Below are 16,955 nucleotides of genomic sequence, written 5' to 3'. Positions count from 1 at the left end.
TCACATGCTTGAATTATCCATTTGCAGGGTTGCATGCATCAGTGCCAAGAAACTGCATTACGTGGGGGACTTCTGCAAAGGAGACACAGAGACGTTTCTGAATGATGGACGTGGGAGCTGAGCAAGGACGCTCTCAGGGGAACGGACGCAGCGACGCCACGGCCAGAGAACCGCACTCCTCTCCCTGCAGAAGCCTTAAGGTACACAGGTTAACATGTCAAGGATGAAGGTGTTTCAGTTGACCCCTATTTCGCTTGTAGATGCCGTATGTGTGTGTGTGTGTGTGTGTGTTGCATGCATCTCTGTGTGTAGAGACCTGTACTAAGTAAATAACCAAATTACAGCTCAAACAGTCACTTCCACAAGGGTGATGTGTGTGTCAGTGAGGGATGTTGTAGTTTTTAACCTGATAGTTCTTAACCTCTCTGTCTTAATAATGCACAGTCATAGGATGCCAGAGGAAATGGATCGTTATTCTATTTGTACACTGTAGTCGTCTAATACAAGGTTTTGCATTTTGCACATCTGGCTGTATACATCTGGCAAATATACCGGTCACTATGTCTGGGTTTTCAAAGGTCTTGCTGACATTACTAATGTAATATACAGAATGAGTGGTCTTCTGTGCTCTTAACATACAGTATATGCTCACGCTACATGCTAATGTTACTTGTTTGGCTTCTGTGCTATTGACCCATAATGCCGTTTCATTTCTCACTACCTGGAATAGCTACGTTTTGTAAATGCTACGATGAGTGCCACCTAAACATTTAACTCTAAACAGTCATTGTACCGGTTTCCAGCAAATTGCTTTTTCTCTAAATAATGAATATACCCATATACTGTATAAGTTATCATGACTTTGGAATGAGTTTTCCACCACACTGCTGCACAATTGTTTTCTTAACAGGAAACCCGTCTGTTGGCACTTATCTTGTTGCCACTTTTATATAAATCCTTGCCTTCTGCCAAATGAATTCTGGAAGAAGGTAAGGCTATACAGTGCTGATGCTTCCTTCCTTTCTGCTCACAAAACAAAACACTACAGATCCACTCTCACAGCAGATGGAGTTTGCTCAGCTGTTCTTAGTACTTCAAGGATTTTTCTTTCATATTGGCTCAAAAGAAGGCAATTGACAAAACAAGGTTCATTTAGAATCTGTTCTGGAGCTGTTGATCATATCACACGATCTTTTTTGACCTGGGAAAGTTTCAAATAATTATTCTTTATCTGTAAAGTGAAGCAGATGCAGAAAGTGGCGATTAAGAGTCAACTGTAACTTTTATGCATTACAGTAGCTAACTGTCATGAACACAGTTGAACAGAATAATATTGGGCTCCTGCTGTGACAAAATTCAAACTTCAGATGTGATGGGCTGCCTTAAGTCAATGAAAGTAGTGGAAACACAACCTCAGAGCGTGCACTGTCAGGGATTCACTATTTGTTTGGTAAAGTTCATATACATATACATATTGGTATAGTTCAAGACATATGTACAACTTTTTAAAGAAAAAGCTGACGGTTCACTGAGCAGTAGCTTAGGTGGCTAATGTTAGCTAATGTTTTGTATGTGACATTAGTGTACAACAAACATGGATGAGTCAATTTGCTGACCCCGAGGCCACCAGGGCGCCCCAATACTCTTCTTTTACTTTTGCTACTGATCCATAATATTTAGCATGTACCATTATCCAATAATTGTCACTTGTGACTACAGCAGCAGTTGATTCTGAATACCTACATAGGTGATGTACTGATGTAGTTTCAACCTTGAGCCTATTTTCCCATGTTTTTGCATCTAAAGGACAAATGGGGAAAATTATTTTTGAACTTGGTACTGTATTGAGCGTTAGCTCTGCAGCCGGCAGACACTACAAAGCTGATTTTGACAATGTGGATGCCAATTAAGATTTCAGAACAACCTGTTTTGCTGCTGCCTGCTGCAGAGTACCCACTCATTACTGGACTAGTTTGAAAAGAAAGTTGTCCACATTTGTCACTTACACACAAAGTATGGGAAAATAAAAACAAATTTAAGTTTTCCAAATAAAGGTTAACATTTTCCAAACTTTTAAAAAGGCTCCTTCAAATAACTCATGATATGTCTATTGCATTTAGGGAAACAGATATCCTGCCACAGCCCTTGTATTATGTATAACTGTGAACATGAAATCAAAAGACCCTTTAATTAAGCAAACTTAAACGAATGGCTTTCTATTTCAGTAAGAAAATAAGCCAGAACATCAGTAAATCTCATATTATTATAAATAGACCACCTACGGCTTTTCTTCTTTCTATTTTCTTTCTCCACCTTCAAACAACCTTCTCAAAAAAATAAAAAAATGGATCAGACATATCAGACAATCTTGTTGCTCTCCCCCTACATGAAAGTCATGTGAGACAATGGTGTTCAAGCAGCTTATGATAATACAGACTGCGGTGGTAGGACAGACTTGTATTTCTTCTCAGAATTGTTTGATTCCCTGACCGGCTGGGTGGGACATGGCATCGACTCTAATCCTGTGCTCTGTGATATTTTCTGCTTTTTTGTTAATTCCATCAAAAAGACTAGAACTTTGGTGCATTTTTTTCTCATTCTTTTCTTGCTTCAAACACCATCTCAACTCCCTAAACACTTTCTAGTCATGTTATGCATTGTATAATAAGTTATTTTCTGCTTTTTGACGTCACTCCTGCAAATAGCAGAAAACTGTGTATGCGGCAGACTCATGATGTGAGTCTAAGCGTGGTGTGTGACATCAATGAGCTAAGAACAGAAGCTAATCGCAGGTCAGGAGGAGGCTTTGTTTAAATTTTCAAACACACTTACTGTGAATCCGTTTTCAATGACCTTTGATCCCAAAGAGGCCACTGCTTATTTGGCACTTGCTAAAACCAATTAACATAACAGAATGAAAATCTCACAGTGCATACCATTGTTGCAAATCCCCAAATGAGCAAGATGTTTTTAAGAAAAGGTAATTCATGACTCATGATGTAATCAGTAAGGAAAGTAATTACTTTGCCGTCTTTCTGAGAATATGAGAATACATCTGTCCATTAAATGTAAGGCATCAACGAGCAGTCAGTTGGCTTAGCTTAGCACAAAGACTGGAAACAGGGTGACACAGCTAGCTTGGCTCTGTCAGAAGGTAACAAAATGCTATTTCTGTCTCAGGTTATTTTTTCACTCTAAAGTGGAAAATATCGAATAACAAATGTAAAAATACACTACAATTAATTTACAAAAAATTATAAATGTGAGGGGAATGTGTGTGAGGGGCCGACATGCATCAGCCATCTGAAACAACTTATCTGTTCCCATTTCCTTTAAAAGCCGTGTTGTCCCCGCCATGGTACATTAAGAGGTTGCGGTTGACGAGTCAACTGAAAAAAAAGATGTGTCATCTGAGAACAGTTCAAAAAAGTTCAAATGTAAAAGTATCTTTGATATTGAAATTATTTTTTGCAAACATGAGTTTCTAAACGGACTCTGTTACCCACTCTGGTACGAACAATGTCATAGTGAGCCACTACATAGCTGAACAGGTGCCAGCAGAATTTAATACACCTGTGTCTGCCAAAATTGACATTTTAGTGCAGAGCTTGTGTCAATTTGAGCATATTGCGCTGACCCAAACAGCTTTAAATGTGAAATAGAATAACTAAAAATGTGACTAAGAATGGGTTTGGAGGAAAGCAACCACTGGATTTACTGACAATTCCTTGCAAGTGCACAAGTTCACCAACAAAATGAGTGAGAAGTAGACTGGAAATAGTAAATAATAAAAGCCTTTTCCTTGTTTGGGAGGTAAACGTTAATTGTATGCATGCTTGCTTGCACGTTAATCCCCCCAGGAAATACACATGTAATGAGCTACTTTCGTTAATGCCCCACAGTCGGGACTGGTGGTTAGCGTGATCTCTACAGAGGTCTGTTTGCATTGATCCCATCATATCATGTAAATGGACACTTTGTATAAGACAAGCTGTTACAGTAAAACTCCTGATTATCACACAACTGTTGTCGTACATGCTGAATAGACTTCTACCCAATGCTTCTCTTTCCCTCTCTAACTTTGTTAACGTGGTTTTATCAGCGCAGTTAGCATAGTCAGCTGCCTCTAATTCAACTACCACTAAATGTTCACAAGGTCAAACTGATTGTCTGCACTTTTTGAGCGATTTTGTTGGGATATGTTATAAGTGAATAATACTTCCAAACCATGTGTCTTTGCCTGATCGTTTGTGTAAATTGACTCTCGTGTGCGCTGCTTTTCTTACAACAGTACTGGATACTCAGTAAGGGGATGAGATGCAGTACAAGAACCATGACAAAGGCCACAAACCATTACTTATTTACAAGCATTCAGGGAGACTGAACAATATTAGACTATTCTCCTTTATTCTCCTCTTGTCAAACTCCGTGTGAAACCTCTGTCATTTTGTTTTCAAGGCAAATTGGTAAAAAAAAGGAGCAAGTACTTATATGAAGTGGAATGAGAGTCAATCAGGAGTAAGAGAACCAAGGAAGCATGAGTAAAAGAAAGAGAGTTGTGTGGCCATGTGCACACTACAAGTACAAGTATAGGGGCAAACATGTGACTCCAGATTAGATTAAACTAGTCTATTTCTATTTCTGTGTTAAAGTGTTTATTTTGTGTTCTCTTTAAGAACAGTTTTAATAATGATCTACACACCAAATCATAAACATCCCAAAACATATAAATGCAACCACAAATGTACAGAGGATAAAGAAGCAAAGCTGGGGACAACTAAGACTTTATTCCTTCATTGAAGGACGCCACTGTATTTTGTTCTAAAGTAAAGTTAGTAATGTGCATTAATGGGACATGAATTAATACAGAAGGAGAGAGAGAGAAGAGGAAAGAGGAGCTCAGTGTATCCTAGGATTGAAACGGGAAGCAGGTTCCACAGAAGAGGAGCTTGATGGTAGTTCAAGTAGATCACAGCTCTTTAAAGATTGATTATTTTAGGATCTGTTCTGTGTGAAAAAACAACAACTGTCAATAAGAATATCTATTATTTATAATCTGTTTCTCTTGCATTGGAGGTGAATTGGAATGTGTAAGTTATTGCGACTGTTGTATCCAGTAACAAACAGACTCAACACATTTTGTAAATGTATTCTTTTTGGTCTCATTTAATTCCCTCTCAGTCAAAAAAAGACAAAAGTAAAAATATAGGTGTCGGGACTAAAGAAACTGAATGTGTGTGTTTTCTTTGGACCTCTGTCATCAGTGAATGCATGAGTTTATTAGATTGCCTTTGATCATAACTCTGTGAGAATTGTTGATCTGGTCCCAGTCACTGTTGGAGGTGGCTCACAGCGTTTCAGTCTCATTATAGCACAGGTTCAAAACAATCAAGATGAAAAAAATATATATCCATGGGGATTCTTTCTCTGTCTCAGCTATTGGTTGCAAAGTTTGAGCTGCCTGTCATTTGTTGTCACGCATTGGTTTTGACTTATTTTATTATGAGGAACTTCCATTAAGCCCCACTGCAAATCAGTCCATCCTACATGGATTACCTTCCCTTGTTTATCAATGAATTCATCCTTTTTTGTTCGTTCCCAGCGGACAAAACACAAGCGTGAACATCATTCAATCAAGTAGATTATTATTAGTGCATGTTAATGTAAATTCCCTTTCTTTGTTTCCCTTTCTCTCTTTTTTTCCTCATCTCACTCTCCTCTACCAGATGTTTCTGGTGGCTTTGTCATTTGCCTATTTTGCAAAGGCTCTGTCGGGGAGCTACATGAAGAGCACAATAACTCAGCTGGAGAGGCGCTTTGACATCCCCAGTTACCTAATAGGTGTCATTGATGGGAGCTTCGAGATAGGTGAATAGACCTGCCATGTCACTGTTGTTATGTTGTTGTTCTGTTCACAGCCTCTGTTTCATGGGCTCCCCTCCCTTCTCTCTTTCTGTCTTTGGGACGGAAACATGAATGGGTCACTCAGGTGTTTAAGCTGCAGATAAAGGATTCATCAGGCTTCCAAGAAGAGGACAGGGCAATGTGTGTGTGTGTGTGTGTGTGTGTATACGTGTGTGTGTATAGTGAGTCATGGTGTCAAGCAGGGACAGAGCAGGCTCCAAGCTCTCTCTTTGCTGTAGACAGTCGGACTCAATAATTTGTAAGGTTTTGTTATGCGATAACGTCTCTATACTATAATAATATACATGGGAATTCAGCTGACATTTACCAACTTTAAAAAACATGTTTTATAAGTGCAACACAAACTGTTCTGTGCAGATATTTACATAAAATATCGCATTCACCCTTCTCTGTCCCACTCACTAGTGACAAATTATCTGAGAGACAAATAATCTTTTCAATACAAAATGAGGTAGATGCAAAAAGTGATAAAAAAAAAATGGATAAAAAGCAATTTTCCTTATCAGAGCATATTGACTGATACTATCAGCCAATTTGTACTCATCTCAGATACTATATGTGTGTCCATGTATATGTTTGCTCATGAGTAACAAGAAATTGCTTCTCAGAAAAGCGAAAGATATGTGATTTTGAAACTGTGTCTCAGGGCGTTATGCCAATCCCAGTCCACCTGGAAATTTGCAAAATTATGAAGCAGCTGCTTTTAAAGATGAACTCAACTGATTTTATACATCAAAGTCTGTTAACAGGTCTCTTGCGGAGTACTATGTCATATGTGGAAAGTTGTATAAAGCCTTTGGTGGCTCCAGAGGGGGCTGTCTGAAGTCTGCGTTGTGTTATTGTCCTCAAGTGATGTCACTGGAGTCAGTGTCAGTTGGAGCTGAAGAATACAATAACAATAAATCTGGGGGTATGAAGTTAGAAAGAAGTGAGCTTAGCAGACCTCTGCAGCGTGCTTCTCATCTCTGCTTGAGGCTAGCAGCTCAAGGCTACATCAGTCGCTACTAGCATAACACACCCAACTCTGAGATCGACTGTGTTTAGTTGCATTGTGGGAAATGTAGGTTTTAACAAGGAAGACGAATGCGTGGAATATGATTTTCATTTTTTCAGGTACCACTTATTATTTACTTGTGTTGAAATACCTGATTCTTAGTTAGTTTGACTTAAATTATTGGACCAAACCACAGGTTTACAGGTTCACAGTACATACCACAACTTCTGCATGTACTGTATGTAACCTGTGGTTCGTTTTAACCCTGAGAAATTCTTGATAACATTCAGCAAAGTGTGTTACAAGATTGTCCCCTGACCAGTTCCTAGGTCAGTTATGTAAGGCTAGTCCATTCAACTAAAGTGTCTTTTGTCGGTTATGAATTATACAAAGCTTGAAGAGCGAGACGAGACCCTGAGACATGATTCATACAAGATAAAAATCATAATCCACGGTATTTCTGTGATTTTGCTGTCAGGGAGGCGGTTTCAGCCCATGTTGACACGATAGTAGTGAAGAATAATTAACATTAAATTGATGGTGGATTGTGCAGACTGCTGTTACTCTGATGGAGAAGGAGTGTATATGCTGGACAGAAAAGGTGCAGTCAGAGTTAAATACCCCGGATCGCTCTCCTTCCGTATCTCTCCATCTCCTGTGAAAGCGGCTTCTCTCACGTGCTCTAGGCAACACGCTTTTTCTATAAGACTGTTACCAGGGTAACATAGAGGCAGAGCGGCGTGAAGGGGGAAGAAAAAGGGGGAGAGAGGAAAGTGCAAGAAACAAGAGAGGAGAGGAGAGCAGAGCGGAGAGGATAGAAGACAAAGAGAGAAGTAAAGAATAAAAAAAGAAGAGTACAGAGTGATTGAACGACTGATGAGGCACAGCTGATGTATACACACACATTCTTGTAAATGCTGCACGAATAATTCTTAGCATGTACTTACTTACTGTAGATCAAAAAGTTGAGAAATCAAATATATATTTTTATCCCAAATTGAGTGCCTATTTAACAAAATATGCAAAAGTATTTACAAAAAAATAAATTTCTAAGTTTTTTTATATCAAAATACAATCGTCTTTTCTTTCTGTAAAACAATATGACGTGTGCTTGTATAAGCTAAAAACAAATTAGTCGCTCAACAAAAATATTTTTCAATGCACACACAAATAGTTATCATTATATATAAAAGTATAATAAAAAAAACACACAAATGCAGTGAAGTTCACACATGACACGCAGTTTGTAAATGCAGGTTCAGCAGTGTGTATCTAAATGTAACAACATCCAAATATGTCTTTATTTAAATTTTAAAAATGCTATTATTTGTTACATTTACTTAAAACAAGAACTGTTAGTGTCTACATCAGAAATATATTTGTGAGCCTGTCTTGAGAAATATATTTTTTTCGGAAAGAATCGTTTATATATACATAAATCACAAAATGCATGTGTGAACCCTTACATAGCCACGTCTGTATAACTCAAATATAATGAAGCAATGATTGTGTTCCTTCTCAAAATGTCCTTAAACTCCTGCCCTTTCTTCATCGTGTGGAGATGTACAGTAGCACTAGTTAAATCCTGATTTTCCTCACAGGTAACCTGTTGGTGATAGCTTTCGTCAGTTACTTCGGGGCCAAGCTCCATCGGCCAAAGATCATTGCAGTGGGTTGTGTACTGATGTCCATTGGCACCTTCATTATCGCTCTGCCTCACTTCATCATCGGACGGTGAGTTAAAAAGCCTGGTTGTTGTATGACTTCAACTAAACACTAAATCTCAGATACTTGTTTATTTTTAAATGCATTAAAATAAACACAAAAACATTGAATTCATTTAGATTTAATATAAGTAAAGCTTGAGTTTCCAACCCATCAATAAGAGCTTCCCAGGAGCTACATACTGTAGCACCTTTGGTAATCTGTGGCAATTTTGATTCGTTGTCGATGTGATTTACAGTCTTGTAAAAATCTAATGAAATTAATATTATTGTACATAGTGTGACCCAGTTACAGGGCTATACAAGGTGCAGTAATATATTATGGAAATGTTCATGTGGTGTCAATCAGACTTTATCTAATTGGTTAGTGATACAGCATATTGTATAAAGAGTCTTGTTGTGGATCTGATATGCAGGTCAAACATATTGCTGTTCCACTGAGTCTTGGCTGTGTTTTTTTATTTCTTCTCCGTCCCCTGTATTCTAACAGTTCCATTCGTGTTTTGTGTACAGCTATGAATTCGAAACATCGGTGCGGTGGGTAGTGAACTCAACACAAAACCCCTCTCCTTGTCCGGTGGGCTCACCAGCAGACCTGACTCAAGATGGTAAACTGTCTCAAGTGCCAGCCACAGGTGAGCACTTTTACACATACACACACTAGTGTTGACAAGTAAACATGTCTGAGATTGCACTCATCTTTTCCTCCAGGTTGTGAGGGGGACTCCAACCTGTCTATGTGGATCTATGTGCTCCTGGGAAATGTCTTGCGGGGGATTGGAGAGACGCCTGTTCAGCCACTTGGGATCTCTTATATAGATGATTTTGCTCCTGAGGAGAATGCCGCGCTATATGTTGGTAAGGAAAATCTCACCCAGTGGTAGAGATATACTTAAACAGTAAACACACTCTATCATTGATGATATTACATGGACATGATCCACAAAAGTAATTTCTGAAGTGTTTAAACCTCCACCAAAAGAATCAGTTGACAGGGGTTCTGTAGAGACGCACCTTGATGTTAGTTAAACATATCTTTGATCCATTCAAATACAAACCAGACAAAATGATCAAGCTATATACTCTCTGATATTTTTTAATAGGCCTAACTTGATGTCATAAGATATTTTACAATAAGCAAAGCATATTTTCCATGCAGTCATCACCACAGCACACTGCGGAAACACCCAAGGCAAAATGCATGCCCAGACTAAAGGAGCCCAGAAGTGTGGTATTAGTGTCACATTAGCTGATTTAATAGTCTGAGACAAAGGTCACAATACTTGATCAAATACTACAGCTACTTATTATTATTGCTACTACTCAAGTACTAAAAAGCTTTAAAAAGGCAGAATAATGTTTGGAATGCTTGGTAGTCCACAAAACTGTGAGTAAATGTGCTCTTTGGTAGCAAATCCAAACAGTCAAAGGACGGTCATTCCAGAGTAAAAGCCCGTTAAGAAAATATGGATGTTTTATGCTTATTGCGACCCTCGTGTGAAGCAGCCAGCACTGCCTTCTTCGGAGCACAATACAGTATCTCACAATAATGCCAAGCTTGCTGAAAGCTCTGCCATATGCGGTGGTGTTTTGCTCAGATATTAGCAAGGCGGTAAATCCCCTTTAGTGTTCTACAATAGCAGATGAGATGTAAATCAATGTGTATGTACAATTTGTAGTATATTGTTTGCGTACTATCTACAGTGTCTCAGTTGTTAATACACATGGCTAGAATCCTAAACGGCTTGTGTGTTGTGTTTCTCTGTGGGTGTGTTTACCGTGTCCTAGGCTGTGTGCAGACCATTTCAGTGGTTGGACCTGTGTTTGGCTACCTGTTAGGCTCCCTATGTGCCAAGATCTACGTGGACATTGGATTTGTAAAAATGGGTGAGTTTAAACATAAATACATGTCCAAATATTTTAAGGCCAGACCAATATGTGAAATGTTGTCAATAATCCCTCATCCAAGACTCTTAAAGAGTGTTAAATTTCTTAAATTTCTTACAACATCAACCCATCTTAGGAAGCTTCTTGTTTTATAAAGTCATAATTTGGAATATTCTGACAGTATGTATCATAATTACCTATGAAAGACATGTAATATTAGTGACCAGAATAAGTTGGGAAAACCCTTTGTATATTTGCGGTTTCACACACTTACTCAGGTCAGATTCAATCTTTTATAATACTGTCATAATGTAATATAATTATTAGGCTACAGTGTTGCACCAGTAAAGCAACCATGACAGCTGACAATAGTTTTTTAACAGATGTATATTTGACTTATTGGCAACTCTAAAATCTGTATGTGGGTCACAACTCAGACATTGTAATAAAATAATTTAGATATGATTTAAGTGTTAGTAGAATTCTCTCAAGGCCAAAAATGTAAAGTAGGTATTTTTCATGGAATACATTTGTCACAGGTTGAAAAGCACCGGTATAAGTAATACAATGAATGATGGCTGAAGCTGGTTTCAGGGTCCTGGTACATTGCGTGCCGTCTCACTGTCATGTCTGTCTGGGACACTTGAATAGAACAGAGTCATCGGTAATGTTATTAGTCAAACCTGAACTTTTCAACCTTTACAGATTAAAATGTCTGCTCTGAACAAAGACCTGTTCATTCATAAAACTGAGGCATGATATTATCAGATGTAATTACTGGGGGATCACAGGCAGGATATGTATGGCTCACAGACCCAGAGCAGGTGTACAGGATTAGCATCAATTAGCTAATGAACAAGGTACGGTGGGCGATAAGAAGGACGAAGCCCAATCAAATAGAGTGCAGCAGGCGGAGAAGGAGAACCAAGACAGACAAATAGAAAAGTAGCAAAAGAAATGAACTATAGAGAGAAAAGACAGAAAAGAAGAGAGATAAAGACAGGAAAGGGGGAATGTAACCAGCAACAGAAAAAAAGAAGGAAAAAAGGAGCATCGGAGGAAACAAATGACTAAACAAGTCTTATGAGAAGACCAGTTAATAAACCAATAAAAATAAAAACATTCCCTGGTGATGAAAATAAGTTTATTAAAAAAAGCTAACCAAGGCTATAAAGGATGACAGAATTCCATGTTGGGCTTTTAATTTCAGAAATTGTAGCTATGAAAAGGCTGACTACAGGTTGTTAGGGCTGTTCTGATGAAGTCTGTTATGCCTTATGGTCGAAACTGCCCTCATTGGTCCATCTTTGCATCCTTTCATTTGGGTATCCAGTCAAGCGTAAAGAGTTCAGTAAGCTTTAGAAAGTATACAAAAAACTGCATATCATATTATTAAATGATCCCACTAAACCATACAGGATCTGTGTTTACCCATATGTGTATCACTGAGCATTTATTACATCATCTGTACCCCCAACACAGAAACTATCACCATCACCCCAGCAGATTCTCGCTGGGTGGGGGCCTGGTGGCTGGGCTACCTCATAGCTGGGGTCATCACCCTGTTCTCTGCTATCCCATTCTGGTTTCTGCCCCGCTCCCTACCCCTACCCGTATCAGGGCCCCAGGGCCCAGAGAAATGCACGCCAGAGCAGACAAGTTTCATTAAAGACCCTCCTCTTCTGAAGCACAAGTATCCTACAGAAGAAAATACTACATTCATAGAGATGGCCAAAGGTAAGGATGGATATAGAGGTTTGTAGTCATTTAACAATGAGTGTGAAATGTTCACATTTGTCATATTTATATCTATGTTTACTCGCTAGAAATCTTGGTCACTGCCTTTGTTGGCGCATTACCAGGTTTGTTGAAGCGTTACCGTCACCAACTGTCAATCAGCGGAATAGTGTGGCACCAACAGAAGGATGTGAATTGTGACGACCATGTGCTTGAGTGTGCACAATGCAAACAAAATGCAGATCCATACGTAAAAACATTGCTCCTAGTGCCCGAAAATTCCATGGGCTACCTTTAAATTGAAAGTCACCACATACAATACTCCTTCACTTCCTGATACTTCACGTAGACGGAAAAAGCAAACTTCATATCATAGCAATAATCAGAGATTTTTACAGTCAGTAGTCACTTTTACATCGAGAAATTGCATATTTCTTTGGACAGGTGTGTTTCAACTCAGATTTTTATCCCTCTCCAGACTTTATTCCTACCCTGCGAACTCTGCTGGGACACCCTGTGTATTTGATCTACCTGTGTGTGACAATCATCCAGCTGAACTCTCTCATTGGCATGGTCACCTACAAGCCCAAGTACATCGAGCAGCACTTCAGGCAGTCTGCCTCAAAGGCCAACTTTCTCATGGGTATGGCACATGTGGTCCGTGTCACATAAATTATTTGTCTATTATACAACCTGGAAAATCGGCACATAACAGACCCAGGAAAGGCTTTTCTGCTTGCATTTGCCTAGTTATCTCAAATCAATTTTAGTGTGACGTACGTACACAAGATACACTGTAAAGCTTACATATTTAACATGTTTATGTTTATTATAATGTAACTACAGGTCAGTGTTGTGTTCCCAGTTAATTTATGGTATTTTGCATTTGTTGAATAAAGCAAAAAAAAAAAAAAATGATGAAGGGGGGAGATATCATTAAAGATAGGAGAACTGGGTCTGGGTTGTAATGCAGCCTACAAACCGCAACAGCTGCAGAGAGGTGAGCTTAGTGGATATGGAAAGTGCTTTGCATATAAAATGAAATATCTAATGAAGCTGATAACAGAAGATGAAAGTCTTTGCATCCGGTCTCATCAAAGGAGATGCCTGCATTGAATAGACTGGCTGCATATGAAAGAGAATGCAATATTAGTGACCAGAGCAAATGACATGGGTGTAGATAAAAGAGCATGTCTTCAGATTGATGTTAAATGAAAGTACATGTAAGAGAAGAGACTTGTTTTACCCCTCTCGGTTTTAGCAAGTGTGAAAAGTCCGATTATATTGTCTGTCTTTTTCCTATCCAGATTAAGCTTTAACATTTCATTTCATATAATATTGATCTTGTGCTTTGCTGTCACTCTTGATAGGTGTGATCAATATCCCAGCTGTGGCACTGGGGATGTTTTCTGGAGGGCTACTGATGAAGAGGCTTAAGCTGAACATCATGGGGGCAGCCAGGTTGGCCTTTGGCACATCTCTGATCGGTTACTTCCTGTCGCTGTTCTTCTTCGCAATGAGCTGCGAGAATGCCAAGGTAGCCGGTGTGACACTTTCATACAACAGGTGAGTCATAGAAAATCACATGGTGTTATCAGGGTTTCTGTACTTCACAGTACAATTATTGATGTAACAGACAGGTCACTACTTACTGTACCTTAAATGCACCTCATGAGTTCCTGCTTCTAGGATTGGGGCATTCAAGTACATATGGCTGGATGTAACAAAATGCATCTTTTTGATTGTTTTCGTATCATGAATTACACCCTCTAAAGATAATGAATTGCATCAGATATTCTGCTATTATTGTACATGTACAACAGAGACAGAATCACACACCAAGTAAGGTGTGTAAGAGATAAATTAAGAGTTCGAATTTGTGTGAGAAAGCAACATTAAGATTAAATGAATAATTTTCTCTCAAAGCTACATTCTCTTTTTTTCACCAAATGTATTAAAATATGTAACAGTTTCTGCTAGCTACTAGTAGACTTTGGCCATCATTGTTTATCTTACTAATGGTATAATGCTAAGTTTTCTTTTAAATTATAATTATGTAAAGAGTACTCATATATAGGTATGTAATGGCATATTCAATGTGTACTTTTCTCTTGCTCTATTGCTTCCAGCATGGATACCATATCTTATGATAAACACTCGGTGTTTGCAGCCTGCAACTCAGACTGTTTTTGTTCAACGAGTGATTGGGACCCAGTCTGTGGAGAGAATGGCGTCACATATGCTTCTCCCTGTCTTGCTGGCTGCACCACCTCTGCTGGCTCAGGGAAAAACACAGTAAGTTGACAAGGTACTCAAGCTATGAGAAATATTACAAATGGAAAATGTATTTCCGGTATTAGGTACCGTAGTATTGTGCATGCTGCGTAGCACAACTTTGACAGGTTCACAATATTGGTACATACCTAAAACTGAACGTTATGGGTGTTCAAATACACTGTTGATGTTTGTCGATAAGATATTAACGTTACTGTATGATCCATGAGCCATCACGAATTATCACCTATGCAGTACATTTTTTTGTGTTCATAAATGAGAAGGTTATACACATACCATATTTTTGAGTTATTTCATTTTCTTATAAATGAGATCCCATAATATTTTAGTAGATTATGTGAGTGCTGTCAAAGGAGCCATGTTGTCTTTACTGTGCCTGGTTGGCTTTTAAAAAACTTCTTATGGATCATTAGCAACTGCAGTAATTTTGTTGATCTGCAGCCTCATGTGTTTGTGAATATACAGTATGTGTATATGTGTGTCTATGTCCTGCTATACATGGTCACGTGTGAGCAACTATGCATGTCTCTCCAGGTCTTCTCTAACTGCAGCTGTGTCGGTGCGGCTGGTAATTTTACGGCCAGTACAGGTCAGTGCCCTCACAAGGATGACTGTGACATGATGTTCCCGTACTTCCTGGCTCTCTCCGTCGTCACTTCCTTTATCATCTCCCTTGGGGGCACACCAGGCTACATGTTTCTCATCAGGTCAGATTCAAATTGTAATGAAAAAAGACTTTAAAGTTACTACATTGCCATCACTCACACTGCTACAAAGGGTCATGTTAGCTCTCATGCCATCATGGCCATTATTTCACTTTTTTTGTCTGTAAGGATTTTTCCCAGATTTTACCCCTTGACATGTTAAATAATTTTTGAGTTGTTTAAAAGAGTATAACTGACATTTTCTAACCATTTAAAAAAAATGATATTTCCTGAAAAATGTCTGCAATTTCTCTTCATGAAGGTGCATCAAACCACAGCTAAAATCTTTGGCGTTGGGGTTCCATGCTATGGCAACACGTACCCTCGGTAAGTCTTTTTCAAAACATCCTTTATCAAGCATGTTCGAGTGGTTCGAGTGGTTCGACTGTGGGCGACTGTGGCTAAGTGGATAGCAGGGCCGTCCTTCAATCAGAGGATTGCTGGTTGCATGTCGACGTGTCCTTGAGTAAGACACTTAACCCCAAAATTGCTCCCATAGCTGTGCCTACACATGTGATAGAATCTGACTTCGCTTTGGATAAAAGCGTCTGCTAAATGACTGTAATGTAATGTCAGGGTTAGGATGCAAACTCTGTAAATGCGTTATCTCGGGTTTAGTTCTATCTTTCTTTCAAACTTTCCTGTCACTTGAACTACCAATATAAGAAATGTCAGTGTTTCAGTCGTACTTGACTGCTTAGAACAGTAGAATCTATTGTGTTTCAGTTCTTGGGGATGTGGTTGTGAAAATATGATTTTGGTCTTACAGCAGGGATCCCAGCACCCATCTACTTTGGAGCAATCATTGACACCACATGCTTAAAATGGGGTCAGAAAAGATGTGGAGTCATTGGAGCCTGTCGGATCTACAACACCACTGCATACAGGTAGTAAAGACGAGTTTTATAGATCTATAATTTTCTGTATTTGTAAAATAAAGTTAATATCACTGTTTCAGGCAATGCCATATTGTATGTGGCAGGTTTATAATATTTTATCTGGCAATGAACAAAAAAGAAATGTAATTTCAAACCGATTTAAACAAAAATAACAACTGAGCGCCATGATATTGCCACGTTTGACATTTCTGTTAATTTCTCACTGATATATTTGATTGCAATGCAAAGCATAAGTAATATACCATAAACACTTGGTGGTAAACTTTGAAGTAACACATTCTGTGCTGTAATTGCTGCTGCACATTGTCTGCCATATGTCTTTTGGTTACAGTAGCTTTAACTTGTCTACACTGTCCCCATTAAATCATGCTCCTTATGACTCCCATAAGGAGCATGATTCAATGCAAACAGGGACAGTCAATCAATCAAATCCGAACACACAGACATGATTGGAACTTACACTTAACGATGTCATTGTCCTTGATGTCCCCTCATAAAGAAATCCATAAATCCATAAATCTTTAACGAAACATCTTGACTTCTCAGGATAGCGTACCTGGGTCTGACTCTGAGCCTACGGACTGTTTCGTTCATTGTTTGCATCCCGGGCTTCATTCTACTCAGTCGACAGCTGAGGAAGGAGGAACGGAATGCCATCCACGGTGATCTGGCCAACGGCGGAACAGAACTGGAGGCACTCAGGAAGGAAGAGTTTGTGACTTCTAATTCTGACCAATCACAACAAACACCAGACAACAGCACAGACAGGGAGACACGGCTGTGACAGATC

General features: G+C 38.9%; 1 protein-coding gene across 1 annotated transcript; it reads left to right on the top strand.

Annotated features, from left to right (window-relative positions):
• The first annotated feature begins 101 nt into the window (after positions 1-101).
• Positions 102-16,949, top strand: LOC142959155 (solute carrier organic anion transporter family member 1C1-like). Its single transcript, XM_076100355.1, has 14 exons — positions 102-200; positions 5,727-5,868; positions 8,521-8,653; positions 9,157-9,278; positions 9,355-9,501; positions 10,432-10,530; positions 12,013-12,267; positions 12,746-12,910; positions 13,638-13,833; positions 14,397-14,562; positions 15,097-15,269; positions 15,529-15,593; positions 16,036-16,153; positions 16,712-16,949. The coding sequence occupies exons 1-14, from the start codon at positions 102-104 to the stop codon at positions 16,947-16,949; spliced, it is 2,118 nt and encodes a 705-aa protein (XP_075956470.1).
• Positions 16,950-16,955: the final 6 nt, after the last annotated feature.

The sequence above is a fragment of the Anarhichas minor genome, unplaced genomic scaffold (genome assembly GCF_050575085.1).
Source record: "Anarhichas minor isolate MPS153535 unplaced genomic scaffold, ASM5057508v1 ptg000026l, whole genome shotgun sequence".
Lineage (NCBI taxonomy): Eukaryota > Metazoa > Chordata > Actinopteri > Perciformes > Anarhichadidae > Anarhichas > Anarhichas minor.
Note: the sequence above shows the minus strand (reverse complement) of the source record. Positions and strands in the feature narration are given on the sequence as shown.